Source organism: Calypte anna, chromosome 14, assembly GCF_003957555.1.
Source record: "Calypte anna isolate BGI_N300 chromosome 14, bCalAnn1_v1.p, whole genome shotgun sequence".
Taxonomy (NCBI): Eukaryota; Metazoa; Chordata; class Aves; order Apodiformes; family Trochilidae; genus Calypte; species Calypte anna.
Genome location: NC_044260.1, coordinates 10007355 through 10030056, shown reverse-complemented (window position 1 = coordinate 10030056; position 22702 = coordinate 10007355). Strand labels below are relative to the sequence as shown.

At 41.7% G+C, this 22702-nt stretch overlaps 1 protein-coding gene across 1 annotated transcript in view; it reads right to left on the bottom strand.

Annotated features, from left to right (window-relative positions):
* XYLT1 (xylosyltransferase 1) overlaps positions 1–19466 on the bottom strand; it is a 155564-nt gene extending 136098 nt beyond the window's left edge. Inside the window, exon 1 of the mRNA XM_030460103.1 lies at positions 19030–19466. Coding sequence (XP_030315963.1) covers positions 19030–19260 — 231 coding nt within the window. The 5' untranslated portion in view covers positions 19261–19466. The remainder of the gene's footprint in view (positions 1–19029) is intronic.
* Positions 19467–22702: the final 3236 nt, after the last annotated feature.

The following is a 22702-nucleotide window of genomic DNA, read 5'->3' as shown; positions in this document are numbered from 1 at the left end:
GCAAATAGCAACATGTCTCAGTCAGTGTTTGTAAATCAGCCTGCTGGGAGACAAAAAGTGCTTGGTGAATGGAAATTTCTAGTAGACAGTATATTGGAGAATAGTTCTACGAAAATGGATACAAATAGGATGACACAGAGCCTTGAAGTGACAGAAGAACACTAGAAAGCATAACTTCAGGAAACACCAAAGCTGTAAAAGTCTTTCAGTTAAGTTACAAAACAAACCCCAAAACAGCAGAAAATCCAATGAAAAGGAAACAGTTTGCTTCTAATGATAACTTTATAAAAGTCCTAAAATCGATTACACATTAGAAAAGCAAAATAATTATTTGAAAGAGCCATTTTGCTGGGCAATTAAGATGCAGGGAGGACTAGGGGAAAAAGCTAGAGCTATACATTTTTTTCTGTAATACCCTTCACTTTCCTACAGTTGAAAAGATATTTATGCACAAACCTGCCTTCAAATCTGAAACACATACACTTGTCTGCTTGTTTACTTTGCCTTTTTTACAATACAGACTGTTCATTACATCTAAACACAAAAGCCCCTGAATGCCCCTGCTGTGAGTGGGGCCTCTCTGTGCTAAACATAATGGTAAAATAACATTCATGCTTCAAAGACAACTTACAAGATCCACAGAGACAAAAGACTAAATGAAGAAAGAAACAGAGGCACAGAGGCTACCAAAGGCCACAAAAAAGGTCAGCAAGAGTAAAACTTGAGTCCTGTCCCCCTGTATCCAGTATTACCCCTGCAGAGTCAAGAGGTCTCTCAGCATCATCTGATCCTTTCTCCCACTCCCAGGAATGAAGTGTAACATCCTCTGAACTCAGGAGGAGACACAGGACAATGAGAGAAGCTGCTCTTGCACTGTTCAGAACAAAAGTCATGGGTATATAGACTTCTTCACAAAGCTGAAGTGTAAAGTTCACTTCTCAGCAGGAGTTAAGGACAAAAGATCACTATTTAATTTGACTAAGGTGAAGTTACTACAGAGGTACTGGACAACTTCACTAAAGGGCCTGAACTGCAACTTGTTACATAATTTTGAAATTATTACTAGAACTCAGAAACTAATGGTTTAGTAAATTATTGCTTTAGTAAACAACAACAACAAAAAAATCAGGCTATGAATTAATTTGAAATTATAAAACTAGAGAGTCTTCATGTAGTAGTAGTTTATCTTTGGCTGTTCTATCATGAATAGTGATGGATTCAGTCTATATTCTCACCCTAAGATACAACACTGAAAATACCACTCTACAGAAAACAATACAACTTTAAAATGACAACAAGAACTATTAAAATAGTGACTAATATATACAGTGGTAGTTCCTGAAAAACTGCCAGATGACAAAGAAAAACTAACAAAGTCAGCACCTCACTTGCAATGTCATCTTGTATTTCTCCAAGTTTACAACAGAACTAAATTTGGGGTATAAAATAACATGTTTGTCTAACTGCAATCACATTTTATTTTCTATGAGAATACTCTGAGGCCTCTGCATGCTATATTTTGCTATTATATCAGCCCTTTCAATTTTTTTCAAGCTAGAGAGATGCCAACAGGCAACTGGAAATACAGGCTCATAAAAAATACACAACTAAGAGTTACCTTGTGCAGCAGTTCCTGTGTGGTTTTAACTGGCATCATGTCTCCACATCCAAAGTGATACTTCTCATTAGGCATTAATTTAGCTAAGGTTATCAAGTTCTGCCATCCTGCACCAAGTATCCTCAACTGTAACATGTTCTAAGCATTCCTTACAAAGAGGATCCTTCATCTCTTCTTCATGCTGACATCCTCTGCCTCATACAGAGAAGCAGCACATATGTAAAGGAAAAACACTTCTTGAGATGTCTTAAAAGAAGAGGGGAAAAAAGGAAAGTCAAGGATGAAAGGTAAGTTATTTCTTTGACAAAGAGGTGGTTTTTAATACGTTTTTTAAGTTATCATCTTGGAGATGCAAGGAATTGTTGGTCTGTATTAGAAGAACCACTCCTTAAGAATGAAGGAACTGCACTCCAACACATCTGAAGCAGAAGTCAGCAGTAGCACCACAAAAAAGAACAAGCTTAGTTTTTTTGGGTTTTTTTTTTGTTTGTTTGTTTTTTGTCTACTGGGATTTTGCTGTGCAAGAACACAAAACATGAAGTGAAAGTCAAACCTGTTTTCCTCTCTTCCTGAGCTTCTACAATCCTAGATTTTAGCCTGGATTTTAAGCAGACACCTAGCAATCCCTTGTATCCAACAACTGGATCAGGAGGGCAGCAGGCTGGCAACCCCCAGGTTCTGGCTGTGGGCATGGGCACATAACAGGGGACAGGAATTCAAGGTCCAAGATCCAGAGAGGGGGAAAGGAGCAAGACCCTCCCCTTGAGTCCCTGCAGTCAGAATATCCACAGTTTTTTCATGAGGATATATGAGTAAGACTACCAGACTCAGTACAACAGACTACATCCTTTCCCCCCTGGATTTCCCCCCACCTAACCCTCTCTCTCAACCTTCTGCTTCCCACTTCACCTTCCAGCAGCAGGCAGCCACTGTCTTCAGACTAAAGGAATTTGCTGGAAGAGCAGCTGCCCAGGTGGAGAGCAGTGAGGTTCTGTATGTAATGAAACGACATTTCAAGGTACAGTTTCTCCAGTGTGGCCTCACACACACGAGGACAGAGCAGCTGTTACAAGGACCAAGCAGCACACAGTCCTTCTCTCAGGAGCATTACAAACCTATTCCAGGTTTCTGGACATCAGAGAAAACTCTTAACATACATTTTGTAATAGTAAACTTATTAATTTATTTTAACATTTATTTATAATCTTTCAGGCAACGCCTGATCATGGCAGCATGTTGGTCCTGACAAGTAACTTTCTCTAGCAGTGTCCTGTCAGCAGCTCCACTGAAATCATAATACACTGCAGATTCATAATTCTTCACCTCTTTATCATCTATTTTGCTGATAACTTCTGGCAGATTAGCAAGACGTCATTTTCCTTTTACAGAAGCAGAACTGTTTACATTTCAAACTCCTGATAACACATAAACAAACACTGGTGGGGAAAAGACAAATTGGCAAGAGATGGGTACGACCCCACTGACAACCTCAATAAACAAAAAAAACTGCAAATAAGTAACAAGATATTACACTTCTATGCTGTTAAAAAGGTCACCAGATTATCAGCATTTCTTTTAGATAAAGCCAGGCTACTTTCCTTTCCAAATCAGCCTTTTATTGTGCTTTTTCTGTTCCAGCTAGATAGAATTCCTGCCTAGGATGCCCTTTTTCATGTTGCAAACATGAAACAAGATTTTGTTGCTAGTTTTTGCTACAATCACCACCAAGAAAAGCTACAAGAACAAACAACTAACAGGCAGACACCACTTCTAAGACAGCAAGAAAATGTAAGTGCCAAAAAAAAAAAAAAAAAAAAAAAAAAAAAAAAAAAAAAAAAAAAAAAAAAGTTTGCTTTGCACAGCTTTAACCTGAAATCAAATAATCAAATGTGACAAGAGCTTTTGGATGTGCTGCAGGACTAATAGCAACAATTCTGTTAGAATCAAAAAGGTATAGTTTGTCACAGAAGCTCACCTCTGCACCCAACCTATACTCTCCAAATACCTGAGCCACTTATGAATACAAATTTCACCTTGTTATCTGAAGTTCTTTTGCCTCTGGATTCGCTCTCCATGGAGACAGTGTCCATGTTGTCTTCTGTGCAACAGAACAAAATATTCACTGGCAGTCTAAAGCTGCTTCATGCAGCATGAAAGAGCTGCATCAATCCTTTTATATAGTAACTGAGATGGCCTGACACCCTACTGCCTTTGGGGGAGAGCTTAAACCCTTTGATCTCCGACTTTCACACTGCAAGAATTCTCCTCCCTTGGGCTTCTGAGCAGACCATAGGAAATGTGTGCTTAATCTATGTATGTGTGTATCTACAGACACATATGTACATACACAAACTCCAGTAAAGCCAACTGGTTTGTTGATAAATGGAGCCCAGGCAACACCTTTCATTCCACATCTATTTCCTTATGCCTCATTCTGGGCAAGTGCATCTCATAAGCAGGGGCAAACATCCATAAATGCTTTGCACAAGGACCCTAAACACCAGCTCACAATGTCTGTGCCCCTGTCATCATATAAATGTCACGTCATGGCACACTGCTTTAGATAAAGGCAGAATTTGTAATGCCTCTTTGACAATGTGAATCAAAACTGAACTTGATTTTGAGTAAAAAACATTAAAGGAAACATCAACCTGAGCTTAGAAAACGAATGTCAAAGTGGTGAAGGGCTCCAGGTGACTCTGAATGCAGTCAGTCACAACCAATTACTACTAAATGTTTCAGGTCCTACATCTGTGTCAGGAGTTTATAACTCAAGGGACAAAAGCTGAAGCAAACGTCTCAAGCTTTAAGGTGAAATCTTTACTCCTCCAAAGTAAATTGGAATTTTTCTATCAGCTTCAGAAGAGTTCAGAATTCACACTGGACACTACATCTTAAAGGACAACAGAAATTCTCGGATTAATTTCACCCTAAGTGGTCTCAAAACCACAAGAACTAGAAATATCAAGTAGTTATGGTGTCCTTGAGCCTGGCTAATAGAAACATTGGCACCAGGAGCATTAGAGCTCCTGCACAGGGGTGTGGATGAATCACAGAGGTATCCAAGGGCAGCATTTCACCTAAAGCCCTGACTCTGCCACCTGTGTCTCATCTCTGACCTTCCAACACACCTCATGCACAGACACACACCCCTAAAGCCACCACGACAGAGGCCACAGAACATTACCCTGGGATACTGACTTGTATTTACCCTAGAGTCTCCAGTCTTCATTTAAGAGACTTCAGCATCAGAAAATTCACCACCTTCCTAAGAAATTAAACGCATTAAATGCTTTTACCACTAATAACATACATGGTATTTCAAACACCACCATGAGAAACTCCTGTGCACAATTTGCTTTGCTTTTACCCCATCACTTGCTTTGATGAGAACCTTGCAATAAGTTTGACACAGGATTTGCACAGAAGTAAGCATCAGCCATGGCACTAAAATGCTGTGAAATGCAAAATAAGATGCTAATGACAAGTCAAGACATTACAAATCAGCCACAGTATGCAAAGGATGCATTACAGATGCAGCAAGCAATATAACCACATTAATGTAACAAGCCATCAAGTGTCTCCTAGTACTGGTTTGTGTTGGTTCCTGGCTTTCTCTTCCCAACTATACTGTCAAACTGTTCTGCAAACCTAAATATCTTAATTTTGCAACAAATTGTCTAAGCAAGGAAAATAATTGCAAAAAGAGTAGGAAGAGAGGCAGCCTGATCAGTGTAGCAGCAAATGATTTTGTTACTGCATACAGAATGCAACCAATTCATAGTTACTCCTCTTTCGTTGGGTGAAGAAATTTCCTTACAAAACTGTTAAAATTGGCATAAACAGAACTGAGCCAGAACTAACACACCAGTGAAGGGTTTCTGCACAGCACTGATTTTTACTTAGAGGGTACAGCCCATTCCTCCAGGAGAGGGACAAATATCAGCAACCCAAAGTGTCAAAACAGCTTCTTGGCTAATTTAAACACATCTAGATAACTGAATAAATAGTTAATAAACCACTAACACAAAAAGTGTTACTCAACAAGTCTGTTCAAATTTGCAGGAAGTTTTCTTGGGTAAGATTGAATCATTTGGTCAACAAATTTCTGCAGACAGAAGTTTAAGTTGCAGCTGAGTGTGCCTTCAGCATGTAGTCTTATGAGCCACTGAGGAAACATCTGTGTTCATTTTGTTTATTCAACTAGCTTTAGAGCATTAGAGATAATAGGAAAGCATCTTCTCAAGGACTTATTGCTCAAAACACAGCAGCTGAAAAGACCAAAGGGTTCTGGTTTTCTTTTTTTTCTCCCCTCCCCTTCATACACACACACACCAATTGCTTAAGGAGTTCAGTAATCCTACAAGGAGTATTAGGCTTGCAATACATTAGGTACATTCAGAAGATATTCTTATTTATGTTGAAATGTGCAAACCAAAGGATTGCATAAGTATTGGTGTTGGATCCTCAAAAATAAAACGCACAAGAGTGAAGCAGCACAAGCTTCTACTAATGATAAGCAAATGCCAGACAGGGAAATGTCACCTTCCAGTGACTACCTCAGGGCTGAGCACAGGTTTTGGGCCACAGATGTGTGCAGCTCACAGAAAAATTATCCTAATTACAGACATAGCAGAAAGAAGACAAAATGGGTCCCCATCCACCAGCTGCTCTGAAACAGAATCAGCTGCTGTGGGGCAAGCCAGACACAACCTCAGCCCATGCAACTAGTGACAAAACCAAACTAGAAAGTGGCTCCTATCACAGTCCAGGCCTGGACTATCCACCCCACCAAACCAGAGTCTATCAGACAGCTGAAGAAGCAGGGTCTCTTCTCCTGTGGTAGGAAAGATACAGCACAACCCATCAGGCAGGTTAAGGGCTGGTAACTGTTTTGTCAACAGTCATTTTTTATTTTAGGTTCAAAGAAATTCAAGACTCTGGAACTGAAACAAAGAGAACTTGTCTGCTTCTGAAGGCTTGCACAGGGCTACAGTGGGCACATGTCTAACACATATAAGCAGTATAAAACAGCTGCTTTTTGCACTGGTCTTAGAATAAGAATTTGTCACAGCAAAATACACCAACACAGTCTTCTTAACCACAGTAATCCTTAACAGGCACTTTGACAAAAAAAAAAAAATTTTAAAAAACCAAAAAATAAAAATCTTAGACTTTTCTGCAAATACACCTTTCCTTCTATTCTGCCCAGTGCATCACTGGTCAGGTTATGAATGCCTTTTAAACCCTCAGGCTCCTCTGGCTGACTTACCTACCCAGGATACTTGCCTTGCCCCAAAAAATCAGACAAGGATGTTTTGCAAGCATCACCTCTCAGTGCAGCTTCAATAAATGTGTTGTAGTCTGCCAGGAAGTGGTACCACAAACCAGGTACAGTATCCAATGACTTAGTCCTTCTGTTTGACTAATGGGAAGCAGAGACAGACAGCCCTGTATTTTCCTCCTCCACAAGAAGGCCACACAAGGAGCACCCTGTAGAACTCAGGCTTGAATCCACATCCAGTTGCTGCCATGCAGCACTTTCTTCTAGTCCCTAAGGATTTGGTTTATTTTCAATAGAGGCAGACTCACAGAATCATTTATGTTGGAAAAGACCCTTAAGATCATCAAGTCCAACCAATAAAACCACCACTAAACAACTGTTAAGCCTGACACAGAGTACAAGCTGATCAGAGTAACACACTGTCTTCAACATAAAAGTCTGTGGTTTAACCTAGCCCTGGCTGATTCCCAGGCAGACCACCATGTTAATAATAATGGTATCTCCTTAAGTAGGGATCAATACATTTAAATTAAATTCCAGCACAGGTAATGCACTTGAATACAAAGCAGACATTTCAAAATCGTTCAGAAACCCCACCCAAGAAGTCCCCCAGTAAGCTGAAGTTTATGACATTTCAAAAGAGGAAAAGCATAACGCAAAATAGATGCATTTAACACACCTGCCATCAACGTAGTATTTGCACTCATCAAGGATAACAGAAAGCTCAGAGCTCAGCCCTCCTGCATGGAGCATTTTTAGTAATTCAGGATGGGGGGAAATCATTGACACTGCATCACTTGGAAACCATGCTACCAGCACAGCCCCAGCAGAGCCACTAAGTCAGTGCCTTAACACCCAGTGACTTCAAATTAGAGCCTGAACCAGCCTGCAGCCAGAGAAAGCCTTCAGAAACAGGAGCCAATTGTTCAGGGAGGAAGAAGTTAATATACAAGACTACATTAAAACTAACAACAAAATACAAACAGCTATAACAAGAAAAACAAACAGCACCTCCCCATTGACTACCAGAGACTTCAGAGAACTGAAGAGGTTTGTTTATGTGGCAGACTTCACACCAAAGCCTGGCTAGATCTGGAAATGAAAACGAAAACACAACTTACAAGTTGAATCCAGGACAAGGGCTTCCTTTCACTTACCCCTTTTACGTGACACACACCCCACAAACAGAAAGAATCTAGAGTATTGTACATCACTGCTGAACACAGGACAATAAATGGTATTGATATTTCAAAAGCAACCAAGTGCTCCCTAGATCTTTGAGATGTCCACATAGAGAGTGCTGAAAAACCATCTGACCCTTATTTTCCTCCACAAATGCATTCATTCATGGGTCCTTGATATGAGAATTACTCTGAATTTACATCAGAGAAACTAGAAAGTGAAAATCCCCTGGAGAACTTAAACTACAGAATGAAACACCCTATTGATAACAATCTGACAGCAAGGGATAGCATGGATTCAGTCTGACAGATTGGTGATGGTACTAAAATGGACAGAAAACAAACTGCCTTAAATAACTTGTATCAACTCTCGTAAAACACTTTTTACCTGAATAATTTGCTGTAAAAAGCAAACAAACCCGATAACCAAACTTTCACATAAAATGCCTCTGGGTCAAATTGTACTGTGTGAAATATGTGCATAAATCCCTGGATCCCACAGCAGCTACAGAACCAAACTCCCAAGCTATATGAACCTACCCAAAACACCAAATAAACCTTGTTCTTTCTCCAACTCAACTACCTCTCAAAATGAGCACTTGTAATGAGATTCACTTCTGGAGGATTCCTGTGCTCCAAAAGCGTGATAAATGCATATAGATTTATTCAGTTTTCAAACTGGCTGTGCTCCCAGAGGTCACACCAAGCTTTACAGATGACCTCTTAACTTAATGTTCTTCCCCATACAGAAACCTGTCCTGCAATTTAAAAGACTTTCCTTCTGCCCATTTTATAAGGTATTTTGCTGAAGCCTTAAGCAAAGGGAGCAAGCATCCCAAAACTCACACTCCAGAAGCAGCCTCATGTAAGGGGGGCATGAAACAGACAGTGCTGTCTGTTTTTCTTAGACATCCCCAGGTGAAAAAACAACTTCAAAAGATAACAAACAGAAGAATACCCTATATTATAACAGGGACTTGAGAGTGAGGAGGGGAAATCACTGTTTACACTGTCTGGAAAACAAGCAGATTTGAGATAAACTTTTTAAAATTAATAGTCATTAATCACTTGCAATCATTTAGCAAGGGAGGTCATGGAGTGGCAGCCTGGCTACTATAAATGTTTAATACTGAATTAAATTGGAAAGGCTCAGGGAAGTGTCATGGTAGCCAGAGTGCTACCTGCTAATGGAAACTTTCCTTTGGTTTCAATATTATCAGGGCCTGACCTGGGCTTTTGGGAACAATATGACATTACCTTGATATAAAGCCAGGGACACAGAAAAATCACTGTGCTACCTACAGAAAGCCAGGCAGCCATGAGCTTATTACACCATTTAATCACTGTACTGCTATAAAATACTATCACCCATTTTGACCACACCTCTGTTATTAGAAACATGATGTTGTTCACAGATGCTGATCAAGCTGAAAGGCAGACTGCCCAGGAATCTCCAGCCCCCTTCTATGCTGAGCCATGCAGCACACAGGCACTGCCATATGCTGGCACATGACACCTCAGAAATACAGACATAAATGTCCTCATCTGTGTGCTAGAAAAGCAGGATTCAGTCAGTTTTACAAGAATGTTTCATAATCCTCCTTTCACCACCCCCAACTCAGTTAGCAGCTCAGTCAGAGCCAACTACAGTTATAATTGCCATAATTATTATTTTAATAAGAACCAATGACTTATCAAAATATTACGCTGAAGACTTGCACATCTTTTCTTGTAAGGCTGCCAAAAAGCTAGTTCATTGCTGAGGTACTGCTCCATGTATGCTGCTAGCAGACAGCACCTCCAAGTTTCTATTTATACAACTGAGTGACTAAATTCAACACAAGTGAATGCCAAAATGTAAGCAATTTGAGGCACAGTAGCTGTGCATAGTATTATTATTCTCCTGGTGTATACACACTAACAGCTTTGTTTACTACATTTACTCCTCTTATGCTTGCTTGCCTGGGTTTTACATACTGTAGGCCAAGTTGCTGAACTTAGATGCCTTAAGGTAGCCACCTGAATCCATATTTACATTTTTAAACATCTGTGTCAGGCATCCATAGGAAGTTTTTAGTGCATCAGCAACCCCTTAGGCATCTAAGTCAATACAATTAGGTATCTAGATTTATTTCCAAATAAAAACTCTGCAGGTTACAAGTTGTTGTTTTTTGTCAGAGGATTTTTGTTTTCTATCAGATAATACTAGCTTGATAACAGATTTTTGTTTCTTCAAATGCTTGTTCAAGATGACCCTGATCCAGATCACCAGTAGCACTCCATTTCTACACATGAATCCAGTTCAGATTTTCATAATCAGCAGATGGCCCTTTAGCTAGCTACAGCTCCCAGTACACTGCCAGACTGAGAAACAGGTTTCTCAGTTAAAAATATAAAGACCCTGGCAGCTGGGGAGTTCTTCAACAAGGGTGGCCAGTTTTCATCCTGAAAAATTTAGAGACAGAGCACGTGACACAAGGACTCTACTTGCCTATATGACACATCCCTGAAGAACAAAAAATTTGCCATGGAAATGTCATTTTTCAAGTTTGTCAGTTCATCTCCCAGGTAAGGGTCAACAAGCTGGATATGATTTCAGGGAACTCGCTTTAGTCAATACAGTCATGACCTCCATCACTTTTTCTTTCAAATAAGATGTTTTAACTGAAGTATGTGTCCTCCTGAATCAGAGTGCAACTATAAAGAACAAAGCTAACTATAAACAGGTTGAGTTTTAAGAACAAATATAAAATTCAGAGAACATGAAATCAAAAACTCACCATTAGAAAAGTCAGCAAATGGCATCAACTCTAGGAAGAACACTCAGATTCCACCAACATAACAGAACTCAACCAAAAAGCACATCTGAAGGGCAAGCAAAAGCTGCAGTATGAAGTAAAAATGAGTGCCCATGAGTCATTCAACCAAACCCAAGTTTAACTCAAGTTTACAGTTTTGTACAGCTTTGTAGAAATATTTTAAATAAGCATCCCACTTATTGTCTAATATTAGAACAGAACAGCAATAGAGCAGTAGCTTGGAAAAAAAAATATTTGTGGGAAGCGTTCAAGATCTGACCTCAGAGTCAACCACACACTACTGTGAAATCTTTTTAGCTTTTTTTACTAACTGATATTAATTTATTGTTAATTTTATTTTCATTACCAAAAAAAAAAAGAAAAAAGAAAAAAAAAAAAAGGCCAATTATAGACATACTATAAATAGTTCATCCCTTGGAGGAATCCTTTAATCATATCTAAAAATAAGTGTCCTGCACTCACTCTTTTGGTACTTTACATAAAAAGATAAAGTGAGCAAGGCTACACCACATATAAGTTTAGGCAACTTTATACATTGCTCAGTTTTTATATCCACACAATTAGAAAGCCCAGTCTCTTTGCTTTTATCTCAAGCTTAGTGCTGTATCTGATGTAAACCTTGAAAGTAACTCCATAGGAAGCACAGGTCCAGAAGGCACAGAGACCATTTTCTGCTTTCAAGTAAAGCCTGGAATTCTCCTTGAAAACAGCTGGGCAGGCAATTTATAACACCAGCCTCTTGCTGATTTCTTTCTTAATCCATGTACACTAATCAATCAATCCTTCAACCCATCCTACCCTTAGACTGTATAGTGCCAATCACAGGGAAATTCTGATAAGAGAGTGGAAATCACTGAAGAGGAGTTTGTGGAAGTCCTGTGTGGAACAGGACCCTGACAGTAACATTGCAAAAGTTACAGGTGTGGCCCTTGTTAAGTGCTAGCATCTCTACTTGCTATTCAGCCTGCATGCTCTTTAAGGCAGGGACCTTTCCTTACATGTGTCTGTAAAGCTTCTAGTGCCCAGATGGTGCCATACAAATGAATAATAATTATATTTCCATGTAGACCATTATTGTGCCTAATGTAAATTACTTTCACTGATCCAAGAGGAAATCATTTTCTCATTTTGAAATTAAAAGAGAGAGTAAAAATAATGATTACTTGTTTGATGCTATTATTATAACAATAATTACATTTGTGGGTCCAGAATCCTCAGCTGGTCTGTACTGACTTGACAGGAGCTATGCCAGTGCATGGCAGCTGACAAGCTGGTTCCAGTCTTTTCTGAAGATCTTGAATTGTTTTTCACAATGACTGCGTACTTCAAACCCACACCACTTTCATGAAAGATGGGAAGTTAAAATTAAGTGCATTTTGCAGCCAGGGGAAGAGAAATGCCAGATCTTCTGGTATGTGAGGGAATGGCTTCCTACAAGGGCACAGCTTCTAACTCAGCATCAGTGCCACACACCCTCTCCCTGGTCAATGTAGGGACCAGGCTTTTGCAGATTCAGACCTGAAGTGACCTGAATTGCTTTCTGGAGGCACTTATCTCTTGTCACTTGTTAAAAGGCCCTACACTGTCTGAATTATTATCCCAATGCTTGTGAAACTCAGCCCAGGCTTAAGAGCTCAAAAGGAGACAGCCATAATCACCAGCAGCAAACATGAAAGGGACAACTAAAGTTGGAACTTGAGAGGAAACGGCTCCTGTGGAAGGAAAAAAAAAAACCAAAACAAAACACAGTTATCAGACCAAAGAGGACTAGTCTGGACAGCTAATAACTGAAAAACCCAAAACTACAAGTGGCTTTTAGCTATGTGGCTCTAAACACTCTGCTACAGATGTCAAGAAGTTACTAATGGGAGAAGGCAACCAGGGCTCTGACTTCCCCTGCTCCCACAGAGCTTGTTCAACACATTCTGCATCACAACAAAGGCTTAAAGAAGAATAAATGAATAAAAAAAAAAAGCAGGACTAAGGTTCCCAAGTCTAAAAATCAGACTTGGAACGCTTGGAAGTGCTGCTACTCATAAACTGCTCAAATATAAGCAGTTACAAGTGCCAGCAAGTATCCATGCAGGGATGCTCCTACATATGCCCAAATTAGACATCCCATTTGCCTAAATTAGAATTAAAAATACAGGACATTGTATCCCATTTAAAGAGTGACTGGAAGAGCTCCAATGAAGTGCCAGATCTTATTTTAACACTGTAAAGAAAAAGCAAGAAGTGTTTGTTTAAAAATTATTCCTTGATGTTATATAATTTGACTGTTACTACAAACTAAGTTCATTTCATGCTTTCACTGTACTCCCATCCCTTCATCAAGTACTTATAAAATGCTTTATCACATATCATGGACTTCCTATACTGAAGGAAAAAAAATTTTGAAAAATATTTCTCAAAACAGCTGAGACGTGGCATGTAATGAGGGCCTTTTACACCAAGAAGTGCCTGTTTTGCAACAGCTAACAAGAAGTAAATGGGATTCGTGTGTCTCCTGTACAACAGCTGGTCTTCTCTTGCTGAAAAAAATGAAAATGCTTCTATTTCAAAAGAAACATCTGCAAAATCCCATCATACATTAAAGAACAAAAGACCAAAACAAAAATACACCAGTGGCCTGAAAAAAAGACTTCTGATGGCACAACCAAATTAACAGAGATTCATTTTGTATAATACCTTCTCACATCCCCACAGAAAAGATGCTTAACGAGGAAGCTGCTGCAGAAGTCCATCAATCCAATCTGGTTCTAATACTCTTCTTAAATAATGCATACATTACTTCTCTCTTACTGAGATTTGTTTGTTTTATTAACATGTGCCTTGTTAAGTGCTAATACTTAGAAAAAATCATTAGGAAGCTTCTAGCTGCAGATTTATTCAATCAATTTATGTGATTTCCTGGTATTGTCACCCCACTTTCTCATTACAAAATGATTAGTTGTTTCCATTTCTCCTTTTTCACTGTTATTAAAGCTGTATTGCAGCCTGATGAAGGCACTGCTAACAAGCAACTCTGTATTTCACTGTCGAGACAGTATTATGGACCCACTCCCTAAGAAATACATACTTTCAGCCACCTAATAGCTCAGTATCATTAATTTTATTCACTCTAAAGTACTTTAACTAAGCTGTTTCACTGAGACCAGCAGGTGGACTAAAACATGTGAGGAACCAGTTTCCAGAGTTTTATTCACACTGGTCTGAAGTTTCACTTATAAATAACCAGCTCACATTAAGCTCCCTTGCACCTTTCAGGTCTAGAAATTTTTCCAAAAACTTTTTTCCCTCCTTTCTTGTGTTAAGAGATGAAATTACTGAGGCCACATTTCTAAATCAGCAAACTACTTACAGAGGAAGATGTTCAAATAGGAATCATGTGGTTGTTTCATAATATATGAAACCTATACATTCACCAATTAAAAAAAAAAAAAGAAAACAGAAAAATTAGGGGTGAAATAATAATTTCTGCCTTGAAATCACTTTTGTTTACTGGAGAAAAAAAATTATTTTTTGCTTTACTGCAAGTCTGTAGAACAAATTCCCAGCAACCAACCATAGTGAGCACTCCAGCTCCTTGCCAAAGGCAGCAGCTCCCTCCACAGATGCCCAGCTTGCTCCCACTCCAGTGCAGATGGAAAAGGTAGGGGGGAATATTTGATGGGTGGACTTAAGAGAAAGTGAAGTAAAGTTTCCTGGGTTTTCTTTCCTATATCATATACATGTATATTTTTCTTTTCTTCCCTTAGTTTGCTACAACACAAAAGAATGGCTGCTACTGTTGCATTCAGTCACAACAACCAATCACTGTTTTTATAACTGTAAGTGTTGAGTAGAGTAGCAACTGGATTCCCTCACTAGTTTCTGTAACCAACAGGTATTACAGATAATACCTTCTGGCTTCTTACATCTTTAACCTGGTGGATCTCAGTATGCATCACCTAAGTCAGCCAGAAGAAACAAGCAATAAGAAACATCATCTACTTGTGCACATACAGCTGACCAACCCATGGAGAAGCAATGGACCCAGCCCTACTCTCCACATTCTCAGAAGAATACCACATTCCCCACTACAAAAATGAAAATAAGGAGAGGCAATAGAGAGCCTCAGGATTGTCCTCCCTAGCTTAACTTTTGAGTAGCTAATCCTCACTATTCCCAAACAAACGACACTTCGTTTTCATTTTACAGTTCTGAAGGTTCCAATCCATTGATTTCCTTTGACAGCTTCATGCTGCAAGAAACATGGCATTTCTTTAAATTGAATACACAAACTTGCAAACTAAATAAATACTTTGATCCCACACCAGCAGGCAAGAGCTGTATTTCACTCATCTAACACAGTAACAATGCACTGGCATTTCTGCTTTATGGTAAAGCAGGCAGTAATGAAATCCCAGCAGTGCCACAGGGCACAGAGGAGCATCACTAACCCACAGCCCTTGCCTCTGACACCTCATCCCAAAGCAGAGGCCACAGCTGGTACCAGGAGCAGAGCACTGTGACACACAACTGCCTCTCAGTGCAGTGTTGTGCATGAGCTAAGACCACACCATGACACATGCTCTGCTGTCACATCCCTCCTGTCACCTGCAGCCCTGAAGCAGGGATTTGCATTCCTCCTTCCTCTGGGCTCCCAACACTCAGCATCCATCAAGGAGCTCTTTCCACCATTGCTAGCAGGCTGTGTTAAAGAAGCCCAAGGCTCAGCAGCATCATTGTGATATTTTCACAAAAAGCTGTTGCATACTTTTCAAAGATAAAGGCTGGTAGGGAAAAAACAACCCAATCTCCAAAGGTAGCTTAATTCTTGCTTGCTTTTGATGCTCAAGTTTTGTGGAATGAATAATGTTTGTGCAAAGGGTGCTGAACAGCTGCAAAAATTGTACACGGTTGCAAACATTTGCTGAAGTCACCACTACCAACAAAATTCAGATTTCTTTAAAGATATCTATAACCTGGTTTAATTACATGTGGAACAACTGCAGGAACCTGCTTCATAGCAATGAAAGCTCCAGACAGAGCTAGCCAGGGGAGCTACCACAGTAAACGTTTTCAGTCACAGAACAGCTCAATTCAAAATTGTTTCTTCCTGCCAAGCTGGCAATTCATGTTCAATTATGCACAGGTACAGTGGCAACATTTTTTTACTATGGTATGATGATATTTCATTTTCCAAATGAAATAGCTTATTATGCATATCTGACAGCATTTAATAAAATTCTAAATACCTCTTAAACACCTGGTTCAAAGGACTGTGTTTCTTTTTGCATAGACCCAAATTAAAAAGCCCTCACACTATTTATGTCTGGCTCAGTAAATGAAACACATACCACCACGTTAGTCTTACATATGGGCCAGAGATAAACCAAAACCAAAATAAATAAAACCACTGTAGCTTCATATGGCCAATATCAGACATAAGTTTGAGAAGCAAAATCTTATGCAAAATGTCCAAAATCTGTTTGCATAACTATTTAGGATAAAGGCTATTGTAAAGGCAGTCAGGGCATCCATGTGTTAAAGGCTCTCTTCAGTGACAAAAAAAAAAAAGGTATTACATCACACACAAACATCTAGCAGCCTTTTGAGAGAATGGTCCCCAAAAAGGTATTAAACATACCAGTCCATTAACACACCAAAGACGCATTAAAATTAATGGCCTTTGTTTGGGGATTTTTTTTGTGTTTTGTTTTCTAATTGCTTGGGTTTTGGTTTTTGTGGGGTTTTTTTGGTTTTGTTGTTGTTGTTAAAAGAAAGAAATAAATCTTTGAAAAATCCTTGCGAGGCCTCTCAGATGGGCTTGACCCAAAGTCATTCAGATGAAACAGGACTACTGTATTCACACCGCTCAGATTCTCCAACTTTTACACAACATTTTGATGTACACAATGGGACACCTCAACTGACGACAGCAACTTCACTTGGGCATTACATAAATTGTATCGTAAAGTGGAAAAAAGAAACAAAAAAAATCCCTACCTTCTTTCACACTGATTCTGTACCAGGTACAGATATCCATTAAACAGATATTTCCCTCATAAAGAGAGTCTGATATGGAAACTGGTCCTGCCTCCAAGACAGGTAGGACATAGGCAGAGTTAGATAAATCAACAATAACACATCAGGAGGTGCACGAAATTCTCTTACCAATTTAAGCAAGTTCTCAGGTTGTTAAGGCAGAAATCTACACAAATCCAATTTCCCATGCACTTTGCCAACAAGAACACATTTTCACCAATAAGCAGATGTTTTAAGTGTGGGATTTTGTGATTTTAAGGATGGTGACCACTTCCCAGTGCATGGTTAAGCAAAGCCACAAGTATCATCAAGTCATCTTGAAGAAGTATTGCCAAATCACATCTAGACAAAGTACATTGACACTTGTCTTGAGCATTGTAGTTTTTTTTTTAACATCAATGTCAGACATTGTGGAACACTCATACTGGTCATTTAGATAATGATGGGGAAATAGGTACATTCAGCATGTGTTTTAAAACACGTTTTCTACTCAGAACCCCAGTGCTCCATCTTTAGGTCTGATCAAATCTGTCTGCACAAAGGCATGATTCATTACTGCCAGCATCAAAATAAGCATATTCTACATCCCCGTGTCACCAGCACAGACAGAAGCAGCTCTCAGGGTTTGTTGTAGCACACTGGGCACAAACCGGATGCTATGCCAGGACAATTGTAGGACAACTGCTAAGAGTACTCAGCCTGATGCTGCCCCATAGCCCACAGAGAACGATTATTTCCTAAAAGTGATGAGCTCCAGAGTAGGGCTAGACAGCCTGCCCCCTCCCGGCCCCCTATCCGCCTGGGTGCAAGTACATCACACTCTTTTATGACCCACAGTGGAGACACTAAGAAGGAAAAATGCTGGAGAAGAATGAGAGACAAAATATTAAAATAATAAAAATACATAATAAAAGAATGGACCCTGAATAGTTACATTTATGAATACACCAAGTACCAACATAAGGTTACACACTAAGACAAAAACTGAACTCAACAATTGAATTTTCACATCTAGAAAGTACAGCAGGATCTGCACGCACTGGATGGGTACGTACTACCTTTAAGAAACTTATCCCAATGTCAGTGACAGAGAACACGTGTGCTCAGGACATGGTTCTCTGCAGACTGTGGCCGACACACCCACAGACATTTGAGGATGAGGATAAGTCATCACTGAGCTCCAGGCTTTTGCTTTCTCTCAAGATGTAGACAGAAATGCAGAAACAAAACCACACACACATACTTTGACCACCCTTATTTAACATAAGCCTACCGCTAAAAGAATTTAACAGAAACAAAAAGATGCTTCTCCTAAACTGAAGAATACTGGATACCAGAGGCACATGCTAACATGGATTTCCAAGGTTAGCATTAATTGATCAAGAACATAGATGCTTTTTCACATGGCTGTCAGAAAATTCAGAAACGCAACTAGCATTAGTGCTGGCTTTCCAACTCTTTGCAGTTCCAGGTTCCAGTCATTTAAATGAAAACTTGTGAGTTTGCAAAATAAAGTAAGAGACAGTGCGAGACAGCACGGTTTCAGTATCCTTGAGTTTTAAGCAGCGAATGAAATCATTGCATTAGATTTCATTGCCTGTCACCCACTGGGCCTGATAAAGCTGTGCAATAAAGAATAGCGCCTGGGCGGGCTTGAGGTCGAGAAAAAAAGAGTAGTAGTGAATTAAACCCCCCGGAACATACCGGCCGGGCGGCCCCCCAGCCAAGTTCGGGGATGCCGAGGCGCCCGCTGCGGAGGCGGGCAGTGCCGAAGGGGCAGTGGGGAGAGGATCGCGCTGATGCATTTCTGGCGCTGCAGCCGCCGCCACCCCCGAGCTCTCCCTTGAGGCCCCTCCGTGGGGCCGGGACCCCGGACGGGGGTGGGAGCCCGCGCGGCGGGACCGGACCCGCACCGCAGCACCTGCGGGGAGGCGGGAGCCGTCCAGGCGGGGTGGGGGGACCCGAAACCCGGGCGACGGCGCCTCACTCGCCCAACTTCCCCGCGGCTCCCGGGCAGCCCCCTCTGCAGCAGCGCAGAAAGACCGTAAAACCGGAGCGCAGCCGCTCGCCCTCCCGCTGGCCCCCGTCCGCGCCTACCATCGCCTTGCCGTGCGGGGCGCCGGGTCCACGGCGCTGCGGGTGCTCCCTCTGGTCTCCTCCGCGGTCCCGCTTCTCGCGGCCGTTGGTGCCGCCGCGCTGCTCCTCGCCGGCGTCGAGGGAGGTGAAATTCCAGACGAGGAGGGTCTGCAAGAGCAGCACAGTGAGCGCCGCCACCAGCGCCGAGCGGGAGCGCCGCGCCAGCCGCCGGGCGCACGGAGCGGCCACCATCTTCGCTGCTGCCGCGCTCCCGAGAGCCGCCGCATCCGCCGCGGCACGGAGTTTTCAGCCGGGCAGAGCCAGACGTCAGCAGGAGGAGGGCGGAGGTGTGGGAGGAGGGCGGGGGTGGGGAAGAAGGGCGGGCGGAGGAGGTGTGTGCGGTGCGTGGGGGTGAGGGAAGCCGGCGGGGAGCCCTGGCGGCGCGGCAGCCCGCGGCCGGGCCAGCCCGGGGCGAGGGGTGGGGTTGGCGGAGGAAGAGGAAAGAGGAGGAGAAGGGGGAGGGTGGGGGGGAGCTGGAGACGGAGGAGGAGCGGCAAACAGAGGTTGCTGCTGCCGCCGGCGACGGGCGAGCTGCGTGAGGGGAAGGGGGCCGGGCCGGGGCGGCTCCGCGCCTCACGGCGGGCGGGAGAGGGGAGGGGGCGGCGGGCGGCCGGGGCGTGAGGCGACTGCCATCTTCTGAGGGAAAGCTGCCGCGCGCCGCTGGCGGGAGGAGACCCGCGCGAGGAGACACCTGGCGGGTGGGGCCGCGTCCCAGGTGCCGCCTCAGACCCCGTCCCGGGTGGGTCCCTGTGCGATGCTCCCTCCCTCCCTCTAACCCCCTTTTGCTGTCACTACTATTGTTATACATTTATTTCTTAACCGACTTGGAGCCGATGGCACCGGACTGACCTCCAGCCGTTCCAGGTGGAGCTTTTTCGGTTCCGTTGGTCGCGCTAAAAATGGCCGCAGCAGAACGGTCCTGAATGAAAGAAAATTTAATCAATAAATAGTCAAACTTCCACAGCTTAGCTGCAACTCCGCGTCCCCTCAATAAAACTATCTGTGGCTATTGCCCAACCTTTCCCTTGGAGAGACTGTTCTGGGACTGCCCGAAGAGACCCACGGGTGACACGCAGCGCTGCGGGACACGAGGTCCTAGCGCTGGCGGCACAGGGGAGCTTGAGGACTGTCCCTGTCCCACGGCTGCTGCACAGCAACCCCACAGACAAGTCTGGCGCAAATGCGTGCAAACAGGAATGATCCAAATCCATTTGGCCCCAGAGGAGTGAGAAGGAGAGGGAGGTGCAGCCCCCACAGCCCTGCGAAGTTTTCAAGTACCAGGCATAGGCACAGGTGGCTGTAATTAAATGCCCAGTGTCTCAAAAAGCGTATGTAATGGATGACTGCAGTTGCCTTTTTCTCCCATACTGGTACTGGCTTTATAATCCGAAAGATCTCACTACCTGATGGTATTGAAGTAGGGAGGTTGTTTTAATCTGCCGGCACAGTTGTGCATTGTGTTGGGTTTGTTTGTGTATTTGTGTTTTGTTGTTGTTGGTTGTTTTGGAGTTTTTTTGTAAGCCTAATTCTACTTTACAAAAGAAATCCAAATGTGAAAAATAATATCCTCTGATATCCTCCGTTGCTTTTTTTTTTTTTTTAAATGATGGCCACTAGGCAATGCAGTCACTCCTCATGTACACTGCAGCGAAATCTTAATGAGGCCCAAATGCCCACACACAGTTCCAAAGAGTCACAATCAAAGATCACTGACTTCAAGGTGTCTCTAAACAGGGAAGTCAAAGTACATCAATCATTAGGAACTTTGAGTAAAGTCAGCACGGAAAAGGCTTCTTTCTGTGTGAAGGCTGAGCATCATCTGCCTGACCTTCAATTTGTGCAATGGCACAGTGTCCATTTTTGCCATCTGTGGTGATGGCAAACTGCTCTTTATGGGCACAGAGCCCGTGATAACAAATTTGGACAGTGCCAGGCTTCCACACCAGTTGTACATGCATCTGATCTGCTGGTCACACAGTGCAGTGAACTGAGCTGCTTAAACAAAAACCAAGACAGAATAAGAAAAAGAAAGATTCAAAGTGTTACTGAATATTCTGAAAGAGTCAGCACAGTTAATGTGCAGTTGATGTGCAGAAGTTGATGAAGAATTTTTATTCAAATAATTGGGCATTCTAAATACACTTAAGCAAGTCTGCTACTCGAGAGATGTATCTCCCACTTGGGATTAAATGCCTTACTCTTCAAAAGGAAGCTGTGATCTTAGCATGTGGCTGCCCCATCCAGCCTTCTTTCCAGCTTTCAGGAGCCAGGAAAAACAGACTTTCAACTGGCCAAACCACCAAGAGCTCTGAAGAGCCACAAACATCAGTTTCTGTGATCCTGCACACCTCATTGTGAAAGGGGTGACACATTCAAATGGATGCTCCAAAGTGGCTAAAAGCCCTAAAATCAACACTCAAGCCAGGCCATGTTTTAGCACAGGGTTAACACTGATCTCTGTAAAAGAAGCACAGCAGCAATTATGACCAAATCGTGATCCATGTTCCTTAAAACTTTTATTACCTATCAGAAAATTTACTCCAGATTTTCAGAGGCAATTTTTATACTAGAAAGTGCCTTTGTTTTTTCCTAATTTCTGCATATAATTACTGTGACTGATTAGAGTGAGGAAGAGCAATGCATGCTTAGTCTCACATGTGTCTTCCTGAAATCGTATCAGGAGAGAAGCTTTGTATGCAAACCACAATAATTTATAGGCCATAAAGATCTGAGTCTTCAGTGTGAAGTCAGCCCTGCGAAGGGGTGGGAGCCTCAGTATGAGACACATCTGCAGAGAGGGAAAAAGCATAGCAGGCAGAGGAGAGCAGGCTTCCTCTCTGACATCCTCCTTTCCCTGTATTTATAGAGATTATGTACAATCTAGAGAGTGCAGTAGGGATGGCATTCATTTTTAAAACTGTGCTATGACAAATGACTGCTAACTGCTGAGAACCTCCTTTTTCTGTTGCTAGAGAAATAGAAGTAAGAAGAACAATAATTTAACTACATTTTTCCTATGCTGATTCAATCTGAAAATTAAAAAGGGCAAGGCTGGGCTTCTTGTTAATTTGGAGATGAAAAAAAAAAACAAAAACCAAACAAAAAAAAACTGTACAAATCCAAAGAACAAACTAAAATCAGAGTAAAAACCATAAAATGGACTTTTCTTATTATCACATTAATGATTAATGGCATCTTGAGTGAGCTATGTTGCATCAGAAAATACTTAATCTGGTTACACAGAGGACATTTGAGAGTTACCACTGAAAGTTCCTGACAATGCATTTGTTATGTGAGACTATTAGTATCTAGCACAAAATATGTAAGAGAAAAAATGGATTTGATTCTTAACAGACAAGTATTATCATGGTTACACTTAATTGTCAAAGTGATGGCATTTTGAGCAAGGTTAATTAATGTGACTTGGCTAATTTGCTCTAAAACCCTAGCAGTCAATTGCCTTAAATATTTTTTACAACTCCATAAGGAAGTAAATTCAGCCATGGTGTGTCAGAGAGGAGGTGGGTATCAGTCTTAGCTACTCAGAATGATGTAAAACAAGAACCATAATCCATTCCAGTAAAATCTGTACTCTGATTTACATCACTAGATTTACCTATCCCATTAGAAAAAA